Source organism: Alternaria atra (assembly GCF_907166805.1).
Source record: "Alternaria atra isolate CS162 genome assembly, contig: 19, whole genome shotgun sequence".
Lineage (NCBI taxonomy): Eukaryota > Fungi > Ascomycota > Dothideomycetes > Pleosporales > Pleosporaceae > Alternaria > Alternaria atra.
Window position 1 is genome coordinate 77,463 of NW_025091316.1, and position 26,101 is coordinate 103,563.

At 51.7% G+C, this 26,101-nt stretch overlaps 9 protein-coding genes across 9 annotated transcripts; 6 read left to right on the top strand and 3 right to left on the bottom strand.

Annotated features, from left to right (window-relative positions):
* Positions 1–170: 170 nt before the first annotated feature.
* ALTATR162_LOCUS185 (uncharacterized protein) lies at positions 171–3,554 on the top strand (the record flags this gene model as incomplete). Its single annotated transcript, XM_043307778.1, has 1 exon — positions 171–3,554. The coding sequence occupies one exon, from the start codon at positions 171–173 to the stop codon at positions 3,552–3,554; it is 3,384 nt and encodes a 1,127-aa protein (XP_043163713.1).
* A 1,028-nt stretch (positions 3,555–4,582) lies between these two features.
* ALTATR162_LOCUS186 (uncharacterized protein) lies at positions 4,583–5,512 on the top strand (the record flags this gene model as incomplete). Its single annotated transcript, XM_043307779.1, has 1 exon — positions 4,583–5,512. The coding sequence occupies one exon, from the start codon at positions 4,583–4,585 to the stop codon at positions 5,510–5,512; it is 930 nt and encodes a 309-aa protein (XP_043163714.1).
* Positions 5,513–5,988: 476 nt separating this feature from the next.
* On the top strand, positions 5,989–9,482 carry ALTATR162_LOCUS187 (uncharacterized protein; the record flags this gene model as incomplete). The annotated part of the gene is made up of 2 exons (XM_043307780.1): positions 5,989–6,611; positions 6,659–9,482. The coding sequence occupies 2 exons, from the start codon at positions 5,989–5,991 to the stop codon at positions 9,480–9,482; spliced, it is 3,447 nt and encodes a 1,148-aa protein (XP_043163715.1).
* Positions 9,483–10,111: 629 nt separating this feature from the next.
* On the top strand, positions 10,112–11,287 carry ALTATR162_LOCUS188 (uncharacterized protein; the record flags this gene model as incomplete). Its single annotated transcript, XM_043307781.1, has 1 exon — positions 10,112–11,287. One exon carries the CDS (start codon positions 10,112–10,114, stop codon positions 11,285–11,287), a length of 1,176 nt encoding a protein of 391 aa, XP_043163716.1.
* A 151-nt stretch (positions 11,288–11,438) lies between these two features.
* ALTATR162_LOCUS189 (uncharacterized protein) lies at positions 11,439–12,944 on the bottom strand (the record flags this gene model as incomplete). The annotated part of the gene is made up of 4 exons (XM_043307782.1): positions 11,439–11,742; positions 11,788–12,551; positions 12,604–12,783; positions 12,846–12,944. 4 exons carry the CDS (start codon positions 12,942–12,944, stop codon positions 11,439–11,441), a joined length of 1,347 nt encoding a protein of 448 aa, XP_043163717.1.
* Positions 12,945–14,079: 1,135 nt separating this feature from the next.
* On the top strand, positions 14,080–14,712 carry ALTATR162_LOCUS190 (uncharacterized protein; the record flags this gene model as incomplete). Its single annotated transcript, XM_043307783.1, has 1 exon — positions 14,080–14,712. One exon carries the CDS (start codon positions 14,080–14,082, stop codon positions 14,710–14,712), a length of 633 nt encoding a protein of 210 aa, XP_043163718.1.
* Positions 14,713–15,069: 357 nt separating this feature from the next.
* Positions 15,070–17,741, bottom strand: ALTATR162_LOCUS191 (uncharacterized protein; the record flags this gene model as incomplete). Its single annotated transcript, XM_043307784.1, has 2 exons — positions 15,070–17,175; positions 17,223–17,741. The coding sequence occupies 2 exons, from the start codon at positions 17,739–17,741 to the stop codon at positions 15,070–15,072; spliced, it is 2,625 nt and encodes an 874-aa protein (XP_043163719.1).
* A 2,159-nt stretch (positions 17,742–19,900) lies between these two features.
* On the top strand, positions 19,901–20,808 carry ALTATR162_LOCUS192 (uncharacterized protein; the record flags this gene model as incomplete). Its single annotated transcript, XM_043307785.1, has 2 exons — positions 19,901–20,065; positions 20,119–20,808. 2 exons carry the CDS (start codon positions 19,901–19,903, stop codon positions 20,806–20,808), a joined length of 855 nt encoding a protein of 284 aa, XP_043163720.1.
* A 94-nt stretch (positions 20,809–20,902) lies between these two features.
* Positions 20,903–23,492, bottom strand: ALTATR162_LOCUS193 (uncharacterized protein; the record flags this gene model as incomplete). Its single annotated transcript, XM_043307786.1, has 7 exons — positions 20,903–21,550; positions 21,603–21,785; positions 21,848–22,174; positions 22,227–22,619; positions 22,764–22,961; positions 23,017–23,318; positions 23,369–23,492. The coding sequence occupies 7 exons, from the start codon at positions 23,490–23,492 to the stop codon at positions 20,903–20,905; spliced, it is 2,175 nt and encodes a 724-aa protein (XP_043163721.1).
* Positions 23,493–26,101: the final 2,609 nt, after the last annotated feature.

Sequence of the window (26,101 nt, forward strand, 5' to 3'; positions counted from 1 at the left end):
CTCGACTTCTGTGCACATCTCCAACTGACTGCAGCTGTATTGTCGTTTGTTCTGTACTACCCGTTCCCGCAAATCCCAACACCCGCTGTTCATGGGACGTCTATTCCGGCATTCGAGGTGAAGGTTCTCCTCGCGCGTCTAGAAGAACCACCACCGAGCCCGCCTTGAGCATGTCTTTCGAAAGGCGAATGCAGTGGCTCTCATTGCTTCCAGCCTCGCTGCTCCTCTCCGTCGCCGTAGCCCAGATGCCCTACAACCCTACACGCCTTCTCCAAAGTAACGACACCCTATATGTTTTCCGTCCGTCGTCCCAATCTCCCACACAATTCGCCCTGAGCACCATCGATCTATCGTCCCAGGTCAAAGCGTCGAGTTTACCCTACAATACGTTGTACGCCACGCTGCCCTTCCTCGACGACAATGCCCCGCGCGCTTTCACCCCAGTTCTCGACCATGACGGCAACCTTACTGTATACACTGGCGACTGCACTTTGGGTGCAAGTGGTGGAGAGTTATGGAGCTTTGTACCAGATACATCGGAGAACGTTGTCAAGGGCAGTTGGAGCAAGCAGGATGTATCAGTCATCGGGAGTTCACATACTTCCATCATAGGCCCGAACTTCCTCAGCGGTGGTATGACGTTCTCGTCTCTCGTACGAGGAAAGGCTGCGAACACCGGTGCATACTTCTTCGGAGGCATGTGTCCTGACCAAAACGACACTGCGAGCGACTGGCAATCGGCGGCCAATTACTCCAACTACATGGTCACCTTACAACCTTCTGTAGATGCGAGCGTGCCTCTTAACTACGACATTGACGTATCGTCCAGCCGCGGACCGCCTGTACCAGAAGCCGGGTTCACCATCACTGGTCTTCCGCCCACCTTTTCCGACCGAAGTGATGGCACGCAAATACAACAGCAAAACTTTGTCCTCATCGGAGGCCACACCAGTGCCGCCTTCATCAACATGTCCCAGATAGCGCTCTTCTCCCTTCCAGAACAGGGCTGGACCTTCATTGGCGTCGAGCAACCCGACACTTCCCGTACAGACTTGGCTATCCGAGCAGACGTTACTTCCATCGATCCTCGTTCCGGTCATACAGCTGTGCTTAGTCCAGATGGCCAACAGATCATCGTAGTCGGTGGTTGGGTGGGCGACATCAACACACCAGCAGACCCTCAGTTTGCTGTACTGAATGTCGCAGACGGTTATGGTGGTATTGGTAACTGGCAGTGGACAGTGCCATCTACCACTGGCGCTGGGTTGCCGAATGACGCTGGTCTTTATGGCCATGGCGCGGCCATGCTGCCAGGCGGTATACTCATGATCACCGGGGGTTATTCCATTCCCTCCTCTAGTGCGCGACGAAGAGATACCATGTCAGTGGCGAACACGCAAACTTACTTCCTCAACGTTACTTCTAATTCCTGGATGTCCGATTACACCCCTCCAGCCACCCAAGCTCCGTCCGAATCTGCGAACAGCGGCCTGTTGTCTACAACCGGACAAAAGGCAGGCTTGGGCGTTGGTATCGGTATCGGTCTGGCTGCTGTATGTGGTTTGTTCGCACTCTGGATGTGGTACACAAGACGTTCAAAGAAGCGAAAGGAGCTTCGTGAAAAGCAACTGCAAGAAATCTCCTATACTGCGCACAGATACAACGCCGAGGACACCTCGGCATGCTTCGATGGCCGCGGCGGACGCTCTGACGCTCTGGACTACCTTGTCGATCAAAACGGTCCGTACTACTTTCCATCCGGCACACAGGGCGGTCAAGGCTGGAAAGCGACCAACCGAGGAGATGTAGAGAGGACTGGCTTGCTCGTAGAGATCCCAAGTCCGACGCGCGGGCTGCGACGCAACCTAAGTGGCAGACCTCAATACGCTATGGGCAGACCTCAGGGCCCAGGAAGAATACATCCCATCGATGAATTGGAGGAAGAGCCTGATGAGGAATCGACGCACGACAACAACAACAACAACACACCAGCTAGGCAACCGGAGATGACCGAGACTCGACCACGAACTGTGGCAGCTATATTTGACAATGCTCCAGTTCTTGACCCCTTCACAGAATCTCCTGGTCGTAGCAGTGGACACAGGAATGCTCTCCATTCGAATCCCACTTCGCCTAATCACCAGAACTATGAACTGAACGCGAACCCGCCAATGATGGCAGGAAGGCTATCGCCTGACAAATCGAGCTCAGAACGCACAAGCTCTAACCTGAGCGACAGGAGTACACTGTCTTGGACGTCTTCTAATGGTGGTGACGTGCGCAGTAATTCCATGCGTTCAGGTCCCATGTTGAACACTGCCACACGCGGCAACCCATTCAGAACACCAGATGCAAGTCCGACTCATAACAAGCCTAGCAGAAATAGTGAGACCGGTCGACATTCTCCAGATGATCCTCGAACGCAATCCTTTAGTAGCCTAAGAAACAACGGGCAGCAGGAAGTCGACTCCTTCCATACCCCACAATCAACCTTCGCGCATCTGCAAGCACAGGGCGAAGCACTGCTGGGCGGTAACCCAGAACGACCTAGACCCGACACCGGCTCATCTGAGTCGACTACGCATCGCGACACGGAACGTAGCAATAGTCGAGCTGCTACAGCTACACCAGCAACATCGTTTGCATTAGACTTGGCAACTGTTCCCCGCCCAGCGACCAAGGAACGTAGGATGAGCTGGCTTGGAAGCGTTCGCAAGGTGTTGACAAGATCGGTATCAAGTGCTGAACGTACGAGGTCACTGACCACAGCGATGGCCTTCCACGAACCCTACAGAGATGATCCCATCTCACCCGTCAACGCATCCCCATCCAGTAACAGATATTCCTTACCCGCGACATCGTCAACACCCCAACGTGCAGCTTCTGATGCAAGCTTCTGGCGCAACCGAAGAGGAAAACAAGACTGGTTGGAAGAGGAGCAAGATCCAGCATGGCGACGCACAGCCGGTGACGACTGGGGCGCACCAGAAGACATCGCCATGGCGGAACGCGAACGCGCACGCCAAGAATGGAGAGAGCGAGGGAACCTACTCGTCAACATCAACAGTGACGATGACCTACCACCACCTCACACGCCTATCAAGCCTGGCCAGCTCGGCGTTCCCAGGCCATCTTTTGGAGACGAGAGGCCGTGCACACCCGCCAGCGAAGCAGACTGGGACGTCGAAGCCGCCGTCGAGCGCCGCGTCGTGCAAGTCATGTTCACGGTTCCCAAATCAAAATTGCGGGTTGTGAATGCAGATGTTGCTGATGGTGCTAGTATCATGTCTGTTCCCACCAGAGATGCGGATGATACTTTGCAGGCTAGTCGCGTCAAAGATCTTGCAGGGAGGTTCGAACAGATGAACAGTAGCAGGAGTAGTCCTAGGACAAGTCCCAGACCTAGCCCGTCGAATTCGATCAAGAGTATGAAGGTTAGATCGAAGGCTAGTTCTGCGAGTTTGGCGAGACAGACTAGTATCAGGAGTGCGAGAATGGGAAGTGGAGCGAGCCCCAGTCCATTGGTCAAGGGTAAGGAGAGAGTAGGTGAGTAGACGGTCGTAACGACGATGGTTATGAGGACGAACATTCTCGGTGCTACAAGATTTTTTTTATCCTTTGATGATCTAGGTTCAGCGATTGGTGTTTGGGACATGGCGTTTTTAGTTCGCGATGCGATGCGATGCATGCCAGATACCTTGATGTTTGCGTTCATGCTGGTTATGTGCTCAACGGTCGCTTTGTGAGACTAGTAGATGTAGATGAATATCAAAATGACCTCATCCCCCATGAACTCAGTTGCCGCGGCTCACGAAATATATGTCTCATCTACATTCTCATTTCACCTCCAAAAGAAATCTCGTCTACAGGTCTTTTACAAGATGGAAGAACGTTAGTGCGCTGTTGGAAGTGCTGATTGAAGAAGGTATTGTTTGTTGACCAGTTGTGGGACGTCAACGAAGATATGCGGATCGATGGTGGTGATTGGGATGCTAAGGTCAGACCAGGACGTGCGATAGACGTATTGTGCTTCAGCGATCGAGGTAGTCAAGATTGGGTCTACGACAGTAGTAGCGATAGTGCTGATGATGCTGCGGATGAAGAGGGACCCGGCGATGTCTCCAGCGAACTTTATGTTGCGAGGGGTGTGCAAAGTGAGCATCCGTGGTGGTTTGCTAGGTGGAAAGAAAAAGTCGACAAAGAGACAGCAAAGAACACAAAGTTGATGCGAGAACCGTCGGGGACTACGATGATAATTTGGTGTACCTCTATGTTCGTTGTTGTTTTACTCAGTACATAGCCGTTGCGGGAGAGCCAAAGCCGGCTGAGATACTCTTCTGATCGCTCCAGTAGTTACGTTTACAATGCCGCAACTCAATGTCCATACTATAAAAATTATGCGCTTCTACTAAGGTGATGAAGTGTGTCGCACATCTGATGCTGTCAGGATTGCATGAGTGCTGGGATGTCGGTGTTGGTGTGAGAGACAGGGATGAGAAGAATGACGTGCCGAACGCGACAAGAGCTCCCCCGCGCTTTGAGCTCCTGAGTCGCGGTTGAAGCTTCGCAATTAACGACGACAATGACTGACATGGCATCACGAATAGCCTCTTTGAGAGGGATATTACCTGATCTGGAATCTGCGCTGCATTCTTTTACATCATCCCCCGCCAAATTCCGTGTCGTACGGACTGTGAACGACACGCCGACACAGCCGAAGACGCTCTATATCCTCGACTCTTCCTTCAACCCGCCATCAATTGCCCACCTCACACTAGCGACGTCGGCCCTGAAGCAATCCGCGCCTTTAGAAAAGAGCCCATGTCGGCTACTACTACTATTTAGCACGCACAATGCAGACAAGGCACCGAGTCCTGCAAGCTTTGTGCAGCGCATCGCTCTCATGACGGTATTTGCCGAGGACCTGTCGCGAAGTTTAAAGAGCGCGTCGCCTTCCGTGGAACATGACGTGTCCAACGTGTCAATAGACATTGGCTTGACCAAAGAGCCGTATTACAGTGACAAGTCGGCTGCGATAGCCGAGACTACACCCGCGTTTTACGCGTCGAAACCTATTCACATCCATCTCGTAGGCTACGACACCTTAATCCGCTTCTGCAACCCAAAATACTACCCCAAGTATGACCCGCCTCTCTCGGCGCTGAAGCCTTTCTTCGACGCTGGGCACAAACTGCGCGTAACCCAGCGACCGACGGACCCCAGCGACGAATCGTCCAACGAATTTGGTACAACAGAGGAACAGGCGAAATACCTGCAGGACCTGAAAGACGGCAATCAGGAGAAGGCTGGCTTTGAGCCTGCTTGGGGCAACAACATCAACATGGTGCAAGCTGAGAAGGGCGTTGGTGTAAGCTCTACAAGAGTGAGAAAGGCAGCAAACGCAGGCAAATGGGATACAGTAGGGGAACTGTGTACTGAAGGCGTGGCTGCTTGGATAAAGGACCAGGCCCTATACAGCGAAGATGCCAGCGGTAAAAAGATGATGGGCTGAGTTCCAAGTGCATGCGTGGAACCTGCATTCGTGATACATCTATCAAGTTTCTCAGTGCGATATAACTGGTGATACATCGAGCTCAAACATCAGTTCGGCCGCATCATACTCGTGAAGCATCCCGGGGTCAAACTCCTATGAGGAAACTGCTAGGTCGAGGAAATGAAGCGCTCCTCCCCGAGCATACGAGGCTACGATTTCAGGTGCAGTCGCGACTACCAAAGACACTCTGCATCTCACGCAATCACGTCCGCCCTTCGTCACGCACAAGATATTCTCATATGATTTGAGATTTGTTCCAATTATTAGCCTCATCCCTAGCTCATGTTGTCTCCCAAAAGCTGTGCTATTACGACTCCTCTTTCTAAACTTCAGACGCTGGGCAAGCACTCCACGTGGGCTGACGCAGCCATCAACAAACCTGCACACGTCCATACACAGCCGCCTAGCTAACCTTCCTCCACTAACGCATCATCATGGCGACCAACCTGTGCTGTACAGCGGAGCAGGACGATCGTTCAGGTTCGCCTGAGCTGCCCAACGCCCGCGTCAGCCAGCCCACACCAGTGAACCGGCCACTGTTACGCAAAGGCACTAGTTCACCAAGCTCACGATTCACAAGTGCCCGTTCTGAAGACCTCCATGAGCTCCATGAAATCTTCCACAATGCACAAGATTCCGACGAAGATCGAGCTATGCCGATGCGGGCGCTGCGTGCACGCTTCAGTCGCCCCTCAATGCATAGCATCCGCAGTCTACACAATATGACGAGTATGCGTTCCCTTATGAGACGAAAATTTTCGAAAGAGCTTCCCAAGAAGGTCTTCGGTGCTCCCTCGGTACACGACCAGCCAAAGCAGAGATGCATCACATCTACCCCCGACACTGTAGTCAAGCAGCTGAAAGGCGGCCCGAACCAGCAGCTTCAAATCACTAAAGACATGCTACGCAAAGATCTACTTAGTGACAAGAAGCCGGACGAAGGAGGATATGATCCAGACGCTGAAGTCCTTGACGACATTGCAAAGAACATGGGCAAGAAATCGCCAAGCAAGAGGCCGAGCATCCACAGCGTCGACTGGACGACGACCACCGGAAGGTTAGCAGACTTGAGTATACTTTTCGCGTCATGCTAATAGACCACAGTAAATGCACGCCTGAGTCCTCTACCAAAGGCTGCACCAGTGCCGAGCTCAAGCGCGATCTCTACCCCTACTGTATCAACAAGCCACAGGCCGTTCCTTTGTCAAGCCGCTTTAGTCAAGTGTTCAGCACGCCGAACCTAAGATCGAGTACATCTGGTGAACGAGATCGCAGAGTGCGACGCTCGCATTCGGCTACATCCATGGGTCTGCCGAAACCTTCGCCAATCTCACCGTTACGGCTACCAAGCCTTACCAGCCACGACCTTACTGGTATGCCACGGTCTGAGGTTATGCATGCGAGTCTTCGTCTTTCACAATTTCCCGTGCCTCCACGTTATCTCAGTCCCAACGCATCTACAACCACTTTGAGCAAAGACGGACATCTCAAAGACAGCCATGGTCGACACCAAAAGCAGGATAGCACCGCCTCAGCATCGCCACAACGAGCATCTGAGCCCTTTGATACTCTTTCTGCTCGTATGGTTGAGATCCGGGTTCAGCAGCCTACTTCCATTGCAAGCCCCAGGCCATCTACATCTATTAGAGGCGCTCCCCGTGAGAACTCGTCGTCCAAAGAAGGCGGAAAAGCGGAAGAAGGAAAGGAAGATGGAGATGATGACAACCCACGTCGCTCTGTTCATCTTTACAGCATGCGCATCTCGCACCATCTACGCTCAGGTTCTCTTCTTTCTTGGGATCAGCTTGCCGACGCACCAGACCTCCCAACGTCACCTCGTATATTCCGGGAACGTACTGTTTCAGACCAGAGCCGAAATCCGCCACGAAACCAACAACTTGCCCGCCATGAACGGCAAACATCGAGCTCTGGCTTTGCAAGCACAAAAGTACCGAGCAAGTGGGGCAATGTCTTATCCTATGACCTCGATATGCGGCCAGATGTTACTTCCTCTATCTATTCGAGTCGACCACGGAGCCCACCTGATAGCTATGGAGGATCCGTGGTGAACTTGTCGCGTACCAGCACTGAAAACCAAGCCTTCAGTATCTCATCCTCTGACCTACGACGGCCTCGACATTCCGCTTCTTTTCCTACAGACAACGAAGATACACCGAGACCAGCCAAACGACATGGCGTGAATGGCCTTGGAGCTGTGACCGGCAACGCGATCGAACCCTCATTCCTCGCCGTGCCGGTGCCACTAGCACGCAACAACAGCATTGCCGATACCAAAACCTCCAAATTTCGGGAAGAGTTCGGTCCATCTCCACCAAAGAAAAAGATGACGCAATCAGCATCCATCATCAAGTTTCTGAATCCGAAGCGCCTGAATTTGCGCAGCCAGAGTGAATCGAATCTTTATCCTGAAGCTTCAGTAGCCGCTATGGATGGTCCATCAGATACGCTGGCGATGTCTGTTGATCACGAACGTCGTACGTCTCGATCATTGGTAAGCTTGCAGGTCCAACAGGACGCGCTCGGGAAGAATAAGGGTGCCAATCATGTATGGGATCGCGCGTTGCAAGCTCACCAAGAAGAGAAAGCATCTCTTTTCTTCCCCAAGAACAGAGATCTTGCCATTCATGCGAGCCCCTTCCGCGAACGTAGCGCAAGCGTTTCTGTTAGACGAGTCAGCGTTGAAGGACTAGATCCAACCAGCCGAGCTGACGATGGGTCGAGCACGCGGGTGTCGACACTGTGCCCGACCCTTCAAACACCCGATGACGAGCGATCTGATGGGCTTTTCACCTTGGTATCCCGACGTAGCGCTTGGACGGGGCGCGATGATGCTAGTGCTGGGCAAGAAGTAGCGGCTGCATTCGAGCGACAAGGCGACGGTACAGAAATCATTGGGGCTTGGGGCAGTTATCCTTCGCATACGCGCCATGACCGCACCGCGTCTGCAGGTAAGGCAGATAACGTTCAGCCTCGCGACTTTGCTCTTGAGGCGGCGATAAAATTTGCCTCGGCGACAGACGATGAGGATTTAGTCGACCCAACAGAGCGAAGACTATCTACCCCACTGCAGCCGGGTGAGAAGAGGAAAAAGAGGAAGATTGGGAGTGGTCGCATTGCGAAGAGCAACTCCATGACGTTTGGCAAAACCCTCATGAAGAACTATGCCAAGATGTTCAGAAGTCAGAGCACAGAGTTCCAAAGGCATGGTCGAGGACATCGCAGCTCTATCGCATCTGGTGGTATTCTAGAACACCCTGAACTCGAGCTTTTGCCCCATGTATGGACGAGTGGCCCGCACATAAGAGATAAAGACACGCAGGATTCAGGGGATGAGAAATCGGCGCTGGAAAAAGACCCTTTGATAAAGGTCACCAGATCTAAAGGCAGATTGCGAGCAGACGACTCCATGGCGACACTCCGTCCGCGTCGTAACTCCTCCGCGCCGAACCTCAACGAGATGGCATTTGGCGATGGCGCTGCTGATTCGGAGCACGCACGTGATCGTGCACACGTTTGGTCGGTCTACTACGAGAACTGCCTCGATACTTGTTCTCGTCTAAGTATAGATACCAACCGAGTCCTCGAGGGCATTAGTCATCCTAACCGGCTTGCATTCGACAGCAAGCGCGCATCTATGCAATCACGAGCTATGCCTACTACCTTGCCGAAACACTCACGCAGAGTCAGTCAGATGAGTCAGTTGAGCGATGGAAGCTGCGCGAAATCTTCCGTCTTCAAGGATCAAGTTGACAGCGCTTGCGAGGAACGAAGCTTGGTCAGTGTGAGGCGAAGCACGATGGACCTTATTTCCAAATTCAAAGAGCAGGAAGCTACTGAACATGAGAGGATCATGGCCTTCAGTAAGATGGATAGCGGAAGAGCAAGAGAGAGTGTGGCGGCTATATGAGATACCCGTGTTTCGCGTCATGTCGTAATGTTTAATATTTGCGATGCGAGTCCGCTAGAGTGATTAATGCATTATTAGTATCAGCATTGTAGCAGTACATAGAATTTACCCATCGTACTTGGATCTCTCACCTCTTTTGCTGTTATCACCTTTCGGGCGCGCCATCTAGGCGTGCAACACTGAATTCCTCATTGGTTGTAAGTTTGCTCACCCAAGGGTCTGCCAGACAGAAGTCACGTGCATTATGAGTCGTCCTCGTGCCGAATATCGGGAGCCACTCGATATGGCTGACTATCCTCAGGATATTGTCATCTGGCCGACCGCACTGTGAAAGGTGCTGCGAAGCCCTCTGGCCATATTATGATTTTGCGCCTACAGCGGCAAGCGCTTGCAGAGGCCTCCAACCAGCATCGACCATACCATGCAACTGATACTCATGCTATCCATGGTTCCAACTCTAGCACCTGAGATCATTTTGGTCGCACCCAAGAACGCATTCTGACTGTATTCACACTCTTTCTATATAACATCAAGCCCCTTCCCGCTCCCGTATTGATTTTCCAGCAACAAACTTCAGACACTCGTTTAAGCATCACATTTCTAGGTTTTACGCAAAAGCACCAGCAAATATGTCGTCCACTTCTAAATCCAGCACCGGTGAGTCGAAAACTGTCTCCCATCCTCCTTCAATGGCTTCAAGCGCCTACCAGCGTTTGATCACAACGCCTGCGATTCAGGCTATGAATGATAACTTCGCGAGAAATGTTATGCGTATGTTTGGGAGCACGATGTCTGCGGCTACTGTTGTGGAGCAGGAACAAGGAGAAGAGACAGAAGAAGAACAAGAAGTAGAGACGGAAGCGGAATCGAGAGCGGAGGTGCAGGTTGCACCAAAACCTTACAAAGGAAAGGGAAAGATGAGGGCAAGCGAAGCAGAAGTGCGGGTGCAAGAGGGTGTAGCACTAAACCCGAAGCCCTGGAAAGGGAATGGAACGGAGAATGCTTTACCACAGCGAGGGCTGTATACTACTCTTCCTCCTGCCAAAGCAAAAGCCAAAAGATCACCCAAACTCCGCATTCCAGCACGGATCTGGAATGAAGTTGTTGCCGAGCGTGTTCATGATGGAAGAGAGTTTGAGAGCAAAACTTCAAAGCGTGATCGTACCGATAGCGACTCCGACCAAGAGAAACAGCGAAAGAAAAGGAATGGAACAAAACGGCAAAGGGCCTTGAAGTACAACAGCGAATCTGGACAAATTTCCCGTGTTGGGACTGCATCAAGTTCTCGGGATGAACCTCCACTAAAACGACCCGCTCGTCAACCAGACCATCCCCCTGCTACTGCTGTTGCTTCGAGCAGTAATCCGTATAAGAAACAGTACTCCAACACCCGACGCTCAGCCCCCCTTCCGCGTTCCCCCATCCACATAAAAGCCAAACCGCTCCCAAGACCAGAACCCAAATCTGCACTCCAGCTCCCGCTCCCCTTATCTATTCCCACCCTCTCGATTTCTCCCTTGGACTATGAAGGTCCTAGAGCCGCATGGCGACGCCTCTTCCCCGGTGAAGGCGAGATGCGCGATTACAAGGGTGTACCGGACGCATGGCATGATAAGATGCTTTGGCAGCAGGCTGAGCCTGGGAGAGGATGGAGGGCGAGAAGGGAAGATGAGCTGTATGTTAAGAAGGTGTTGAGATTTATGTGGAACTTTGACGGGCGGGAGAGGATAGCAAGGTGGAATGAGTGTGTTGAGAAGGCGGAGAGGAAGAGGGTCGCGCAGTTGATGTTTGTGGGAAGTGGGTAATCTTGTAGCTTGGAAATTGATGGGCTGTGAGTGGGAAGACTTTCTTTTGACCTGACGATCGGGTGTTGTCTGTACGTGATATCTCTGGTATGGCAGTGGAGTGTGTTCTTTGTTCGTTTATCATTATATAGATCTCTTGACTACCATATGTTCATTTCCCACTATCGCTGTCAGTGACGACCGGCTTCTCAGTTCGAGTATGCAATGTTGGTGTTGTCGAGTCTTCGGTAGTGGAGCTTTTGGCGCCTTTCTCCGATGTGTTATTTTCTTTGGTAGCGGAAGCAGCAGGTGGGCCAGCCGTAGTGTGTGCCGAAGAAGTAGAGTTTGTGGTTGATGGCCTCGCATGGTGTCCGTCGTCTTCTTCATCACGATCTATTGATTCCTCCCATGACACAAAATCTTGTTCCAGATTTGAATAGTTTGCGCCTTCCGGCTTGCGGGCGTGATAGAAGAAACTACAGGATTAGCAACGCCACCTGGTCATGATGATGTTCACTTACACATCAGCATAGTAATGTCGGTCTTTCCTCTTTGCCTCCGCTCTACACTCAGATAGAAAAACTTCCACTTCTTCCCGCGACCACTTCAACACGCGTGTGAATAACCCGAGTGAACTACTTGGGAGCCAGTCCATCAGATCTTCGTGAACAAAGCGACCGAGTAACTTGAACCTCGCGCCTTTTGCCCACTTGCCAACAGGCCATTTGTACGACTTGAGGTTGATATTTTTGAAGCCAGCATTACGAAGCTGTGGCGTGAAGTGCCTTGGTGAAGTACCATCAAGGCCAATCTTCTTAGCGGCTTCAAGAAAGTACTCCGACCAGCGGATCAGGGGAGAGTCTTCTACTGTAACACCAGAATCCATGCATCTTATGGGAAAGGCGATGTCTTGACACTCCAGGTAGCCTCCTGGCTTGAGGTTGGCGTAGGCCTGTTCGAAGAAGCGATCCCAGTTCTTGATGGCTGCCACCATGGCTCTCGTATGGATGTAATCGAACTGATCACGAAAAATCCAGTCTTGTTCGCAGTCATCGATGAGAAATTCACAGTTGGGAGGCACTTGCGCGGGTTGGATGGGACTTAGATCGGTACCGAGAACACGAGCGGACGGATGCTCATCAGCGAACTCAATAGACCAGATACCAGTGCCGCATCCTACATCGAGCACGTTTTGTACATCCTTGGGGATAGGCGCACGATATAACTTGCCATCTAGTGTAAGTCTAAATGCGTGGTGTTGTAGGTCTAGTCGATCTGCTTCCACCTAGCGCTAGTGTCAGCGGCCGCACTGCTACACACACCAGTAAGTTGCACACCTCATCATTGGGTACCGGGTACTTTCCCTCGGCATAGGCGTGGTACCGTCTGCCATTCTCATAGCGAAAGTGGAACACTGAAGAGGTTGCGGACATGGTGTAGGAAGATTGGTTGTCACCGTAAGCAGAATCACCAAAATCGGAGTCGCGTTCGTCGCTTTGTCCCTCAGTGTCCTCGCTCTGTTGTGACAGCTGTCAGTCGGGCGAGCCAATATGGCTAAGCAAGGGGACAGGGAACGCACGTCGATTTCGAGCGACGGACCGGAGCTGCTAGCCTCTTCAGCGGTGGAGTAATCATGGGCGCTCCCGTTAGTGTCTGGGGAATTGTTCGACGCTGACATTTTGTTTTTTCCGTTGTTGTTGTTTTTTTTTTCAACGAAGAGAGGCAAGACGGAGCGGTCAAATGGCGGCCTTGGGCTTCCTACCGGCGCGCTTTAGATGGATTGTGCGGTATCCAGCTCACTGGTAACCCAAGCGCAGACGATCAGTGCTGCGTTGTTAGGTTCGCATTTTTCAGGCGCCCGGCCAATCATATCAGGGTATATGTCGACGAGCGGAGTTTCCCATGCATTTTCATATGCCGCGTCTTATTCATGGAGTATCTTGCAGGAATGGCACGTGGTGATTGCGTGCATACCTCGCTCCGTCGGAGTTGGCGAAGTCGTCGTAAGCGGTCTACGGTGTCGAGCGCGCCTACAATGGTCGCGCTTGAGGCGTCGTTGCTATGCCTCCGAGAACCAACACTCGCCAAGACGTCCAGTAAAGATGAAGTGTGGTAGTTGCGTGCATGCGCAAGACAGGTGACTAGATTTTGCTGCAATCAGATATTAGAGTAGCTCGGACATGAGCGTTGGGTGTGGTGCAGGGCGGCCTGCCGGGCGTAATCGCCGCGTCTGTCTCCGGCTAGGATTAGCCGAAGTCGTCAGTGGCTGCTGCAAAAGGCTGATGAGCCGAAACTAGCATGTGATAATTCCGTTTGCAATAAAAAGAAGCGGAATACAAGAGACTCGATGGAGGAGCATGGAGAGTTGTAGTGGGAAGAAAGTTGATTGTCGTCGACAGCGCCAAGAGGCGCGTCGTCGACCCCACCCACAAGGAGTGCCGATCAAGGCGAACATCTAGACTCCATGCAAGAGCGTTGGGCGTTTGCCGTCGCCAGAGGACTATCGCGTATTCGGTAATGCATCGGGACTCCCTCTCGTGAGAAAAGGAATCACCATCGAATTTGTCACACATCTTCCCGACTCTCAGCTTTTGCAAAATCTACGCGTCGTGGCAGATTCTGGGCTTAACGCGACTTTCTCCAGCGCGTCTACTCCCGCCTTCTTGCAGCATCATACGCTATCTACCGCTGCTGCTTAACATTTCTCTCTACCAGACCGTTAACTCGCAGTCGACTCCCGCTATCTAATCAAACCACGAATTGACTACCTCAGACCTGGGGCGACGCCTGCCTTCGCGTCTCCACCATCCGCCATGGCTCAACATAATCAGAACATTTGGCGTCCACGGCCTCGTAATAGTAAATACAGAGCGCCCAAAGGGAGCAAGTGGCAAGATCAGCACCAGAAGGAAGATGATCAGATCGCCCCGGATGGCGTTTCCGGATCCACCAACCATCTCGAACTGTGGGCTCTGATGACAGCGGACATGCCACAACACCCCACCAAGCGTGCCAAATCGCGCGCGATCGAAGAAGAAATCCAGGAGCGCATTCAACGAAGATACCAAGGTCCGAAGCATCACCGACCAGCGACTTCGCAAAACGACCTTGAACCCGTAGACGAGCACATGGTAATTGATCTTACAGGCGAAGATGTGCAATCAAAAGCCCTGACCCCCGCACCGAGCAAGAAACGTCCTCACTCACCATCTCCGGCTCGAGACATGTTACACACCGACCTCAGTACTGTAAGCTACGTCCAGACCATCAAGCGCCGTCGGTCAAGGTCAAACTCGCCCAAGAGGTCTGCTTACTCTGCCTTCAGCGCGCGAACGTACGACACAAGGGCGCTGAGTACGGCAGAATCTGATGAAGAGTACGACTATGCGCAGTCAAGTGAATGGAGCTTCCCGAGCAGCGAAGACGAAGATGATGAGATGACTTGAGGAGTCTATGGCTCAAGTACGCAAAATTGCAGCCGGTAGGAGGCCATTCAGTACTCAATCGCTAGGCGCAAATGTGGGAAGGACCTCGAACGACATTGATCCATAACTGGTCAGCTTAAACAGTATGTTGCATGTATGCGCACTACATTGGGTCCAATATCAGCGCTAACCATCAGCGGTCATCAGACACAGACCTGTCCACACATGTACATTAGACACATCAAAATTTATCGGATGTTCATGCCATACATCCTGAATTGCAGTATTCCAGGACTCGCTCTACGTGAGTACTTCCACTATCTCTACCAAATTAACAAATAGACATTAGATCGCTCAACACGTCTTCCAGGAATCGGATCAGCCCTTGAAGCTCAGAGCAACGGTCGAGATTGACCTTGGTACGGTCGCATTCGCGCTTGATCTTCCCACAGGTCCGACGGGTCCCAGACCTGGGAGTGGCTGAAATGCGGCGGCGTCAGGCCAGTTCCCAAGCGCAGCCGGGTCACCACCAAGACGAACCCACTTCGCATGCGAGGGTGTAGGTCCATCTAGAACAAACATCCTATACCAGCCCACTGGAGCAACGTATGGTCCCTTTGGCGCCTTGACTGTACACGCTCTGCCTGAGCAAGACACGCTCGGGAATAGAATGCGCGCACCCATCGAGCTTCCATGAGTGCTAGACTCAGATCCGAGCAGCGAAACTTTGATCGGACCACCGGAAGACGAAGTTACCGTAAAAGAGTAGTCTGCCTCCCAAATCCAGTCGTTCTGGGGTAGGTCGAAGGTAGGCTGCGATGCACCAGAGAGCAGATAAGGTGGGAGAAAGACCTCTATCCGGTGCTCCTGAGGATGCTTGCCCTGATCTTGGGGATCAGAGCCCGATACAAGTATTCTCCCATCGTCCATGACCACGGCTTCGGAATGGTACATGCGCGCGATGGTCGTGTTGGCCATGATGCTCATACGCTGGTGACGTGGCTTCCGCGAATCGTACAGAACAGCGTTCAGATTGGATTGATCCGCAAGACCGAAACCTGCTTCGCCAACCTCAGCTCCGTTCAGAATCAGATAGGTGCCATCTGGTAGCGTTGCCATGCACGAGATGACACGTCGAGAGGGCATACGTTCGAGAGTCCATTCGGGGTTGGCAACATCTGGTTCGATGCTAACGCAGTTGTCGAGTCCCCACTTAGGTTGTCTTGCTGCGCCACCACAGATGAGGACCTCCAACGGTGCATCATAAGGATAGTACTGAGGAAGAAGAACTTGAGTACCCTCATACGGGTAAGTTCGCCCCCCTGTAGGATCGTTGACGGCAGCTGGTGCCTTTGGCAAGATCTTGACTGTGTCCAAACTGACTTCGTCCAAGATGCGTGCCTCGTTGTAGTACTGGATGAAGATACCACCGGATGGCAGCACGACTAGGAAGGGATAAAGGTTGTACGGGTCGGTATCCCTGAGATACTGCGCCTCATATACAGGCCCGACGGTGGGCAATATCTCCATATTTGGCACTGGCGGACCATTTGAGCCATCTTGCCCGCCGACAATCAGCATCGATCCGTTAGCCATAACCATCCCTGTCGGATACCATCGACCTCTCTGGAGCTTGACTGTGTTAACATCTTCCTGCCAGTCGTTCGTGCCATTGACACCAGCAGAACCGTCTGGCCAGTAAATGCGGACGCCAAACAATGAGTCTGTCGACCATCCGCCGATGTTGATCTGCCGACCCGCACGATCCGGCAAGGTTAGGCCTGCAGCGCAGAAGATGTCCGTCTTGATGCCGCTTAGCTCACGGAATGCATGGAAGATGTCGCCACCGATTGAAGGATCAAACTCATATGCACCAGTCGTGTTTGGCTCTCCTGTTCCGTGCTTTTCGAGGAGGGATACCTTACCGTTGACACCAGGCTGCGCAATCAAGGGGATGATGGGACCACCAACCAAGAACTCGTAGCGTCCAGCCGCGATGCCTTTAGGATACTCCCATACATACAATGGTTCGCCTTCCCACTTGTACCAGCTGAGCCGGTTGCCTTGGCCGCAGAGGGCTTCGGGATTTCCTGGGCAAGCAATGTTGCATTCAGACTCTGCGACGGTCTTCGAACCGATCTTCTCGATACCGTCGAGGTCTCCGCAATAGCATTCTTCACCGTACTCCATTCCAGCTGCCATGTAGCCAAAGGCTTGACATTGACTTAGACACCACTCTGGAGAATTGCCAGTTTGGTTCACTAGCTTCCATGGGAAAACTTGATTGCCAGCGTCGGTAATACATCCTTGGTATCTCCAATCGCTCACATTCTGGACAGGAACTGGAACCTGGATGACCTTCAACGGATCTTGGCTTGAGTAAATGCTCATCCGGTTGGGACCTCCACACGTTTCGTCTTGATTACCCGCGCACTTGGTGTTGCACTCCGATTCGGAAGAAGCAGGTTTACCACCCATTCTCACCTGCGGGAGTTAGTGGTTTGCAAATGGACAGCCTCGATTATACTTACGGTGTTGTCGCAGAAGCACTGGTAACTATATTCCATCGCTGCGATCTCATAACCAGCTTTCGCGCACTTGCTGGCGCATGACGCGATGGTCATACTTTGATCATCGGGTTGTTGGTAGTTGACTATGCGGAATCCAGGTCCATCAACATAACAGCCCTTGTACTCGAACCCTTCTGGGAGCCCAGTAGCGACAGGCACCGCACTAGTTGTCTTGGTCGCAGACGTCGCCTGTGAAGCAGTGGGTGAAGCAGTTGGTGAAGTGGTTGCGGAGACGGTTGATTCACCACCTGTATAGAATCTGAAGAATGTCAAGCGATCAGGACCGCCGCACATCTCCGTCTGGTCTCCGTTGCACGGCATGTTGCACTTCGCTTCGCCATCAGGTGCAGGACCGCCATTGTTTCTGATCTGGTTGTCACAGAAGCACTCGCCAGCATATTCAGTACCAGCCAGCACAAAGCCTCCTGCCCGGCATGCATCTCTGCACTTCGCATTCGTCATGCCACCTGCTACTCCCATTCCCACGGACAGAGTTCGGCCGCCAACGCTGTCCGTGTAACACCCTTCGGCATTCCATCCTTTCTTCGGTTCAGGGGTCGTGGTGTTGCTAGGCAAGTCGGGTGTCGCGGTACTTTGTCCGCTAGTGTACCATACCAGGGACAGTACAAGGAGCAGTAGGCTAAATGGGTGCCGCGAGGCATGAAGTTGCGCCATCTGTGGCGCAATGGGAAAGCCAAACGAACGACAAAAGTGTATGTAATTGACAAAGTTCCGAGTGCAAGAGGGCGCACCGGCTGTTTACATCACCCAGGATATCCTACAGTATCCCAGGCAGAAGAGGTATATAAGCGTCTAGTATCTGTACACCTTGACCACCGCTCAGCTCATGCTCTGCCGCGCCTGATCAGACCGATGCCACATCACGGCCGCACAGTCTTCCAACTTCGGTGGGTACGTTGGTGACAGCCGACTGCATGACTGCGACGTCGTCTGCACGTATCAGCACGCGAGCTGCATCTTTTCAATAGTTGACTTTTTTATATTGCGGCTGACAAGCAAGAAACAGGGACGACATACGGACCGCTATCTTGTTAGTACTCGCTTAGGCAGGTGTCCCGCTGCTTGGTATTACCGGATAAGTAAAGGGTCTTATCACAGCCAATCAGCGCATGCACTACACAAGCAGCTTCAATCTATTTTCCTCGATTTCTGTTAGCTTCTACAAGCTCTCCTATTGATTTTGTGCAGTCAAGCGCTATGGCCTGGCGCTCTCACGGACATGTCTGGTGATCTCGGGGTCTAACAGCACGTTGCTCGTTACACATTGCCGACATTGGACAACAGTGTCGCTGCGCGATGGCGCGCCTAACATGCGGGACGGTTCGGACTCATCTCCGTAGCCCTACGACAGATCCTAGATTTCACGATGTGCGATACGAACTGGGAACGACTAGCGCTAAGAATAGCTACGTACAGGACGCCAGGTTGCTATGCCGCTCTTGTGCCGTAGCTCTACGATATCCTATCAGTATTCATTCTTCTTAGCTGTATTAGCTGAGCGCAATCGCGTTGTTACATCGTTCAAATGGTTGTACATATCGCCACCCCAGGCGTGTTCGCCAACGCGACAGCAAAGCTGAACGACCTTCTCGTCCGGCCTGCGTCACGTCACGACATGACCAAACATCATCTTCCCAGGTCGGCCCCTGAATTCGTAGGACGAAAACAAAATAAGGTGGCGCACATCAACCGCCAGTGGCTGATCGACCCGTGTGGGGAAATTCTGCGAACAAGATACGCTGCCGTGCGACACTAGCTGGATTGCATACACGTGTAGGTCGGCCAAAGTCTAGCCCAAGGTAAGTGGAGATTTTCCGAAGGGAAACTTGACTCCTTACATACAGTCGCCCTGCAGCCACCATGTACCTAAAGTCAAGTTGTAGCCATGCAGTCACATGTGACAACAAGCTGAGTCATGCGCACAGCGCCTACGATGTCCTTTCACACAAGGTGAGTCTCAGCAGTATGGCGACTAGGCTCGCAAGGGGAGTTGGTATGCATGTCAGACACCCACTCGAATGTATTGGCACTCGTATCAGCGATGTCTAGTGTAAGTAGGATTGAGCGGCAGTTGAATGCAGAGGAATCGGTATATGCGCTACCATGCACTCAGCATTCACCAGACTGTGTAGATCTGCAATAGGAAAAAGGCGGGTATCTCTCTGCAAGCTTTCGAGGAAGCAACTCCGCGATGGCTTATCTCCCGGACGCCGATTTGGCGGTATCTGAGCACAGCATCTTCGCTAAAGACTTGTAAGATAGTGTATTGAGAGAACATGAAGTATTGAGTCCATACACTAAATCTGCTAGTAGAAAGTGAAAAAAGGATTTGACTAACGCAAGTGAAGAGACCAGTAGCCTGTAACCATTGCCCATAGCCGAAATTTCGCTTGCTCTATAGTAAGAGTGAGTGTTGGTCGTTGTGACTGATTCCAAGATGCTTCACATGCTGGGCAGAGCAGATCAATCCCTATTCGGTTAGTCTCCGCGGGGTAGACGGAGATAACTCCGAAATCCAGATGTGAAGTAGAACACAACCTAATCTGCAGCTGTGAACCAGAACACAAGGCCGGAATCAAGCTCTGTCGGTATTCGGTACTTCGTCGGAGTTGTTTCACATGGCTTCCCTGCCGCCCGTACGCGCATGCATCTTCGACGTAGACGGTACACTCATCAACTCAGAAGACATTTACACTGATATTTACAACAACATCCTTCGCGAGTATGGAAGACCAGACTATCCTTGGAGAATCAAAGTTACACAGCAAAGTAGAGGCACAAAGGTTCGTATTGCTCAGCCTCGGGATATCGCTTGACCTGCTCATTATTTGTAAAGGGTACCAAGCGCCTGCTTGATTGGGCACAAGTACCCCTCACACCCACGGAATGGTCAGCCAAAGAGAAGGAAGGCATACATCTCTTTAAGAATAGTAAAGTACTCCCCGGTGTTGAGACTCTTCTTGATACCCTCAAAACAAGGACTTCGCCTCCCGTCCTGCTCTCACTAGCTAGCTCCGCCGGTCATCAAAAGTTCGCCCTAAAGACGTCGCACATACCAGCCATCAACAAAGCATTCGATGATCCTGCCTTTCATGTCTTCGGCGATGACCCGGAGATGTCCGATAGCAAAAAGAAGCCAGAACCCGATATCTTCCTACTCGCTCTAAAGAGACTGAACGATACTGAAGCAGCTCGCGGGGAGCGTAGTTTGGAGCCTCGTGAATGCTTAGTTTTCGAAGATTCGATTGCAGGCGTCGAGGCAGCGAGAAAAGCAGGCATGCGCGTCGTGTGGGTGCCACATCCTGGGCTAGCGGAAGTCTGTAAAGGACGGGAGATGGATGTCCTTATGGGTACAACGGAGGAGGATGGTAACGTGCCGGATTATGGGGGGCCCCTTGAAAGGGACACTAACAGTCCTTTTCTTGCTGAAGATGGTCGGCTCTTGTCGGATGATAGGATGGCAGAGATGAGACACAGTCTTGAGGACTTCCCATATTCAGCGTACGGTATCAACGTCGTGAAGTAGATATAGGACTGTGATATGTAGGCATACGGTCATGCGCAATAAGTCACGGCAACATTGGCTGATCGGACATCGTCAGATGCCTGCACTGGAGTACCTAAGGGCCAAAAGTTTGCCCCTTCTCAATAGTCCTGTACGCGCATCCCTTCCAATCACACGTCTTCTTGTACACATCCGTTCCCCACCAGGAGAAGTTGTCCGCCGCACCCGTGTAGAAGATGGTGAAGAAGATAAGTATCCCAGCGATCGCTACTGAGCAATCGAGCGCAGAACTTAGTACGAAGTTATATCGCCGCCACCAGGCGTGCTCTCGCCTTTTGAGCCACAACCCGAAGATGAGGCCAACAATCGCCCAGCTTCCGTAGTTGGTTCCTGAAGCGGGTGGAATATAGTTCAAGCCGCCAAGAAGGAGTGGCGCGTGGGCTCGAGCAAACCATTTTGATTGTGTGAATACGAACTTGCGCAGTAGGTAGATTGCGATGGGTAACAGCGCACCGAGAATGAAAAAATATAGCAGCGGGTGGTAGAGAGCATCGGTTGCGAAGAAGCGGCGGGGTCCTACGGCGCCCCAGATAAGGGACGTGTTGAAGTGAGTGCGTGAGAAGGGGCAAGTAAAGCCGTTTGTTGCGTCCTTGGTGCACACATCTGGGATGTGGTGGAGTACCCAGTTGACCACTGCAACTTGGGAAACGGCACCGACTACCAGACCGACGAACTGTGCTGCGAAAAGCTTCTTCGGTGGGATCTAGAACACGTCAGGAGAGATATTTGAGAGTACCGAGCATGCTGAGACATACGTTGCAATAAATTCCCAACTTCAGATCTTGCGCGAACGCGAGGCCTTTGATGCCAGAAATGTATCCGAGATTGAAGAACCAGATGTTGGCCAGGACTTGACCTTCGTAAACGTAGCCGGCGATGATGCGGCACATGATATCGATTTGAATCTTCACATTCGACGTCGCATATACCCATGCCAGCTGTTGATGAACCGAATGAGTCTCATGCCATAAAACATTGAAGAAGGCGGCTTGACACTTACTGGTACGAAGAATACAGTGGAAATTGCGAATGCGAAAAGAGCGCCGTACCACCGCAACTGGACATCATAGTACTCGCAGGCGAACATACCCAATGCGATACCAGCCAGTGCCGCGATGGCATACCACCAAGTTGGTACACCTTCGTACTGGGGCTGAACGTTCTTGCGGTGCGTCTTGCTTGCACCGAACACTTTGCCAAGAGATGAAGCTCGAGCGATGTTCATTATCTGATGGCGTTTCTCGAGAAACAGCCACACGAATAAGGCGGCGACCGAGGCGAAACACAGCCCAAAGGTGTTGAGTGCATATGTCACTGGCATATAGATCTAACAATGCGAGTCAGTTCTAGTCTCATATATTTGGCATTGCCCTACCTACTTTGGAGTATTCTTGGTACTTGGTAACGTTGAAGGCGAAGCCGTTGGATCTATCGATGACTCTAGTAACATTATACTCCATGCCGGTGTTGTCGTACACGGCGTTGCTTTGGAAGGGAAGATGACCCGAATACCACGTGTTGGAGTAGTAGATAGCCGGAGCAACGACGTAGATCCAGAAAACGAGCGCGGCTAGAACGTTGAGTATGGTCCATGTGGATACGACAAGAGGAGATCCAATGTAAGCAATCTGACTCCAGTCGAAAGTTAGGGGTAAGACACCCATTCCGCTCTTCATGCCAAACACCTGATTGACGACAGCGTTGTCAGGTGCGGCCCAACAGATGAACGTAAAGTAGCCCAATGCTGGAAAGAGTAGGTCTGGTAGCCAGTACTAGCAGAACGATACGCAGAAGGCGATCATGAAGAACCTGTAGCGAGACATCTTCCACTTTCTTTTCCTTCTGCTATCGCTATCCTGTTTTCGAGAGAACAGTGCGTTGTTCAGCGCGGTATTGCCTAGGACTCCGGGCCATACAAAGCCAGGGGGCTCAACGACAACGGCACGGAAGATGCCAGATAGGGCGAAGCCAAAGATGATGGTAGCTAGGGTCATGGCGAGCTCGAATCCCCAGCCAGCATTGAAGCCGTAGAAGAACCTTTGTTCTGTCAAGACATCTGCGCTGAGCCGGGTCATGAAGCTGAGGTTGGCAAGGATATAGATGAGGATGTTTTCCTAGACACATGCTCAATAGGGGCTCAGGTACTGGTATCGATAGCTTTCGGCTGACCTTATAATTGAAAGGACCAGGGTTAAGAGATATTCGAGATCCAAACGCCGTGAAGCCCCAATCTGGTATCGTATACTGCCAGGCTCTGCCCACCGGGAAGGCCAAGAACTGGACCGCCGATTGCGAAAGAGATACCGAAGGAAAGCGAAATGTATAAAGGGTGTTCAGGCCGCTTCCAAGCAAGCAAAAGATGATGCCTATAGTCCACATCCGAATTGTGAGGCAAGGAAGGTCCGGATCATCCTCTTGGAGGCCGACTCCCGCTGCAGCGAGGACATCTTGACTAGGTGCACTGGACTCATCTGCAACACCGGTCAGCGCCAAGCAAAGAACCATTGAACGCATTGCAAACCTGATTGGCGCCTTCTGATCTCCTGGGGAGCTTCTAGTATGGATTCAGACGAGGTATCTGGATGCGTTTCCATGACAGGGTCCAGTCCGAACTTGGCGTGCCACTCTTTCTCCGCAGAAGCCATTTCGAAAGGTATGACAAGAATCAGTTGAGAGGGAGTGGATTTTGATCAGATAAGATGAACACTATCTGATAAGTACTTTGGTATACTGAGCGGTCTCGGCGTGTGGCTCGGCCATACCTTAGCCACATCTGATGGTACGCCCCACTCGTGGCATCGAGCCACGGATGTTCGGCATACTGTAAAGGACCTTCGTATCAGCTTTTGACCTCAAACGTGGTCTATTCTTCTGATCTCTTTGCAGTAGAGATCTACCGCTGCAGATACAAAACGGTTCGGTAACGTCGCAAGAGCGTCGTTGAGGAATGCTTCACTACGTCTGAAGCACTCAGTGTAACTGAGATGTTCATAACAAGCTCGCTAGTGAAATGCTTAGCTGCTTACTACATTCAGGCTGACTCCACTTCAACGGAACGCGTGGCTGATACGAAGTAATAGTATGGCACAAGTGAATTTCGGCAACACAGCGTTCCATGATGGGTGTGAAAGACGTTTAGCTGAGATGATTTTTAACTTGGCTGCCGACTGTGCCGTGTTGGGGAAGTGCCGAATGCCGAATGAGTCTACCGTGGGATGTGGTGAAGACGTCAGGAATCCAGCTATCTCATTCAATAAGCAGAAAGGACTCTTGCAAGCCAACTCAACCCGAAGTAAACCATGTACTTAGGTACTGCTTCGCTGCGTTGTCAAATCATGATGGAACCATCATCTACAAATCGTGTTATAACTTCCTGCTGGGGCGTTTCCCCAGACAGCTAGCATAGCTCAGATTAAGTCTCCCAGCGTATGGCGTCAGCATGTCGGATCAAGCGCCGCGCAGGGCACATTGGGAACCACCTAGTAGTTGCTCGCAATATTGCCATTGTCGGGGTATTGGAGTGCGCGTAGTGCGCATTTTCGTACTTCGATTGCGCGAATGAAAAACAAGAACGTCTAGTAATGAAGAACAGGACCAGCTGCATCGTAATGAGATGAGGCCCGTTTGAACAAGGGGATGGCAAGGCCCCGAAAACGGCGGGACCTCCTTAATCAGCGCTAACACCTGGTAGCGTCATTGGGAGACGCGGTTACGCGAGTCTCCGATGCTTCATGGTAGCCACCATCTGCCGGCATCAAATCTCATCAAATGCACGACGCCTTTATCATACAGTTATCATTCATCTCTCGATCTCAATACCATGTTCAGTACTAACGTAGCCGAAGGAAAAGGCGCTTACGGATTGGCTCGCTGGGGTGCGGCAAAACCTTCGCTAGAGTCGCAACTCTTCTTCCTTTTCCTGCGTTCCAGCCTGCGTATCATCACCATTCTCATCAATCATCAAACGAGCCCTGTACAGGCCTTTCTCGAGCCTGGCCATCGCCGCTTCCAGATCGTCTGGGCAGAAGCGTTGGCACAGCGTACTCATATCGTCGAACATGACCTGGCGCTGCTGTGATCCAGGAATATAGATTGTGTTGCCGAGGTTGAACGTTAATGGATAGAGCAGGTTTCGACACTGGGAAATTGGCCTTGTAGTTCTCGATATATGCTTTCCTGCTAAGGCGAAGATGCGGTGCCCTCCAATTACCGATGTCGTATTCGTTTCGCCCGTAAAAGGAACAAACATCGAATACGAAAGTCTCGCCAGTCTTGGCGTCCGTCGGGGTATTTCCATCCCAACAGTCACCATGGATAAGGCGTGGTTTCAGGATGCGGCCTCCTGCTTGCAGAGGCAACAAAAGACGTGGTACCACTTTCTGAAGCGCGACATCACGTACCACATCGAACTCTGGCCATTAAAGAATTGGCTTAGCAAGCTCCATAACATAGCCTAGGTGCTGGCCATACAGATTACACCACGAGTCTCCCTAGATGTCGACGGCCTGAGTGATTCGAGTATTACACTTTGAGAGTGGAAACCAAATTTACTGGTTGAAGACATGGATCGTTGATGCATCTCAGCCAGTCCTGCAGCTAGCTTGATTGGGTTCGCGGGCTTTTATCATCAGCACCCGTACTCCATTGAGAGTACCATATTACCCTGTCCTGCTCACCAATTTCTCGAAAAGCCGTAAGTAGGAAGTAAACCTCGAATGCACATGTTTTTTCCCATCTCTCCCCAGGCGTATGGTCTTGGAACAAATGAAGGAAAGATTGCATAGACCGCTTTGAGTGGTTCGTATTCGCCTTCGCACACATGCTTTCCTATCTTTCCTAGAGATACAATTTTTCAAGTTTCAGCATCTACTTCCTTAACGTCTCTTGGCAGGGAGCCAGACCTTCAGAAAGTAACGGTCAGTCTCGCCTGAAGGCAGGCGGACAATGACCTTGGAGGTCTCACGCTATAATGATCTACCGTAATTGAACGCGGCGATGACCTCGATTCTGGAAACGGGAAATGCTAGCGCAGGATGAGCGTTGAACAAAGCCCGGGCACACCGTAATACGTCCGATGACACGCCCACCTACCTTGTAGGGTCCGTCAAGCTGCAGTAGGGAGAGAGAATCAGTGGGCATCTCTATCTGTACATCGGCCTGCGTCTCGCTAGCGGTGATCCTGGACATCTGTTGTGATTCACGCTCGACCGTGTCACCCGTGATGATCTTCCGACACTATGATGGTGAATGAGGT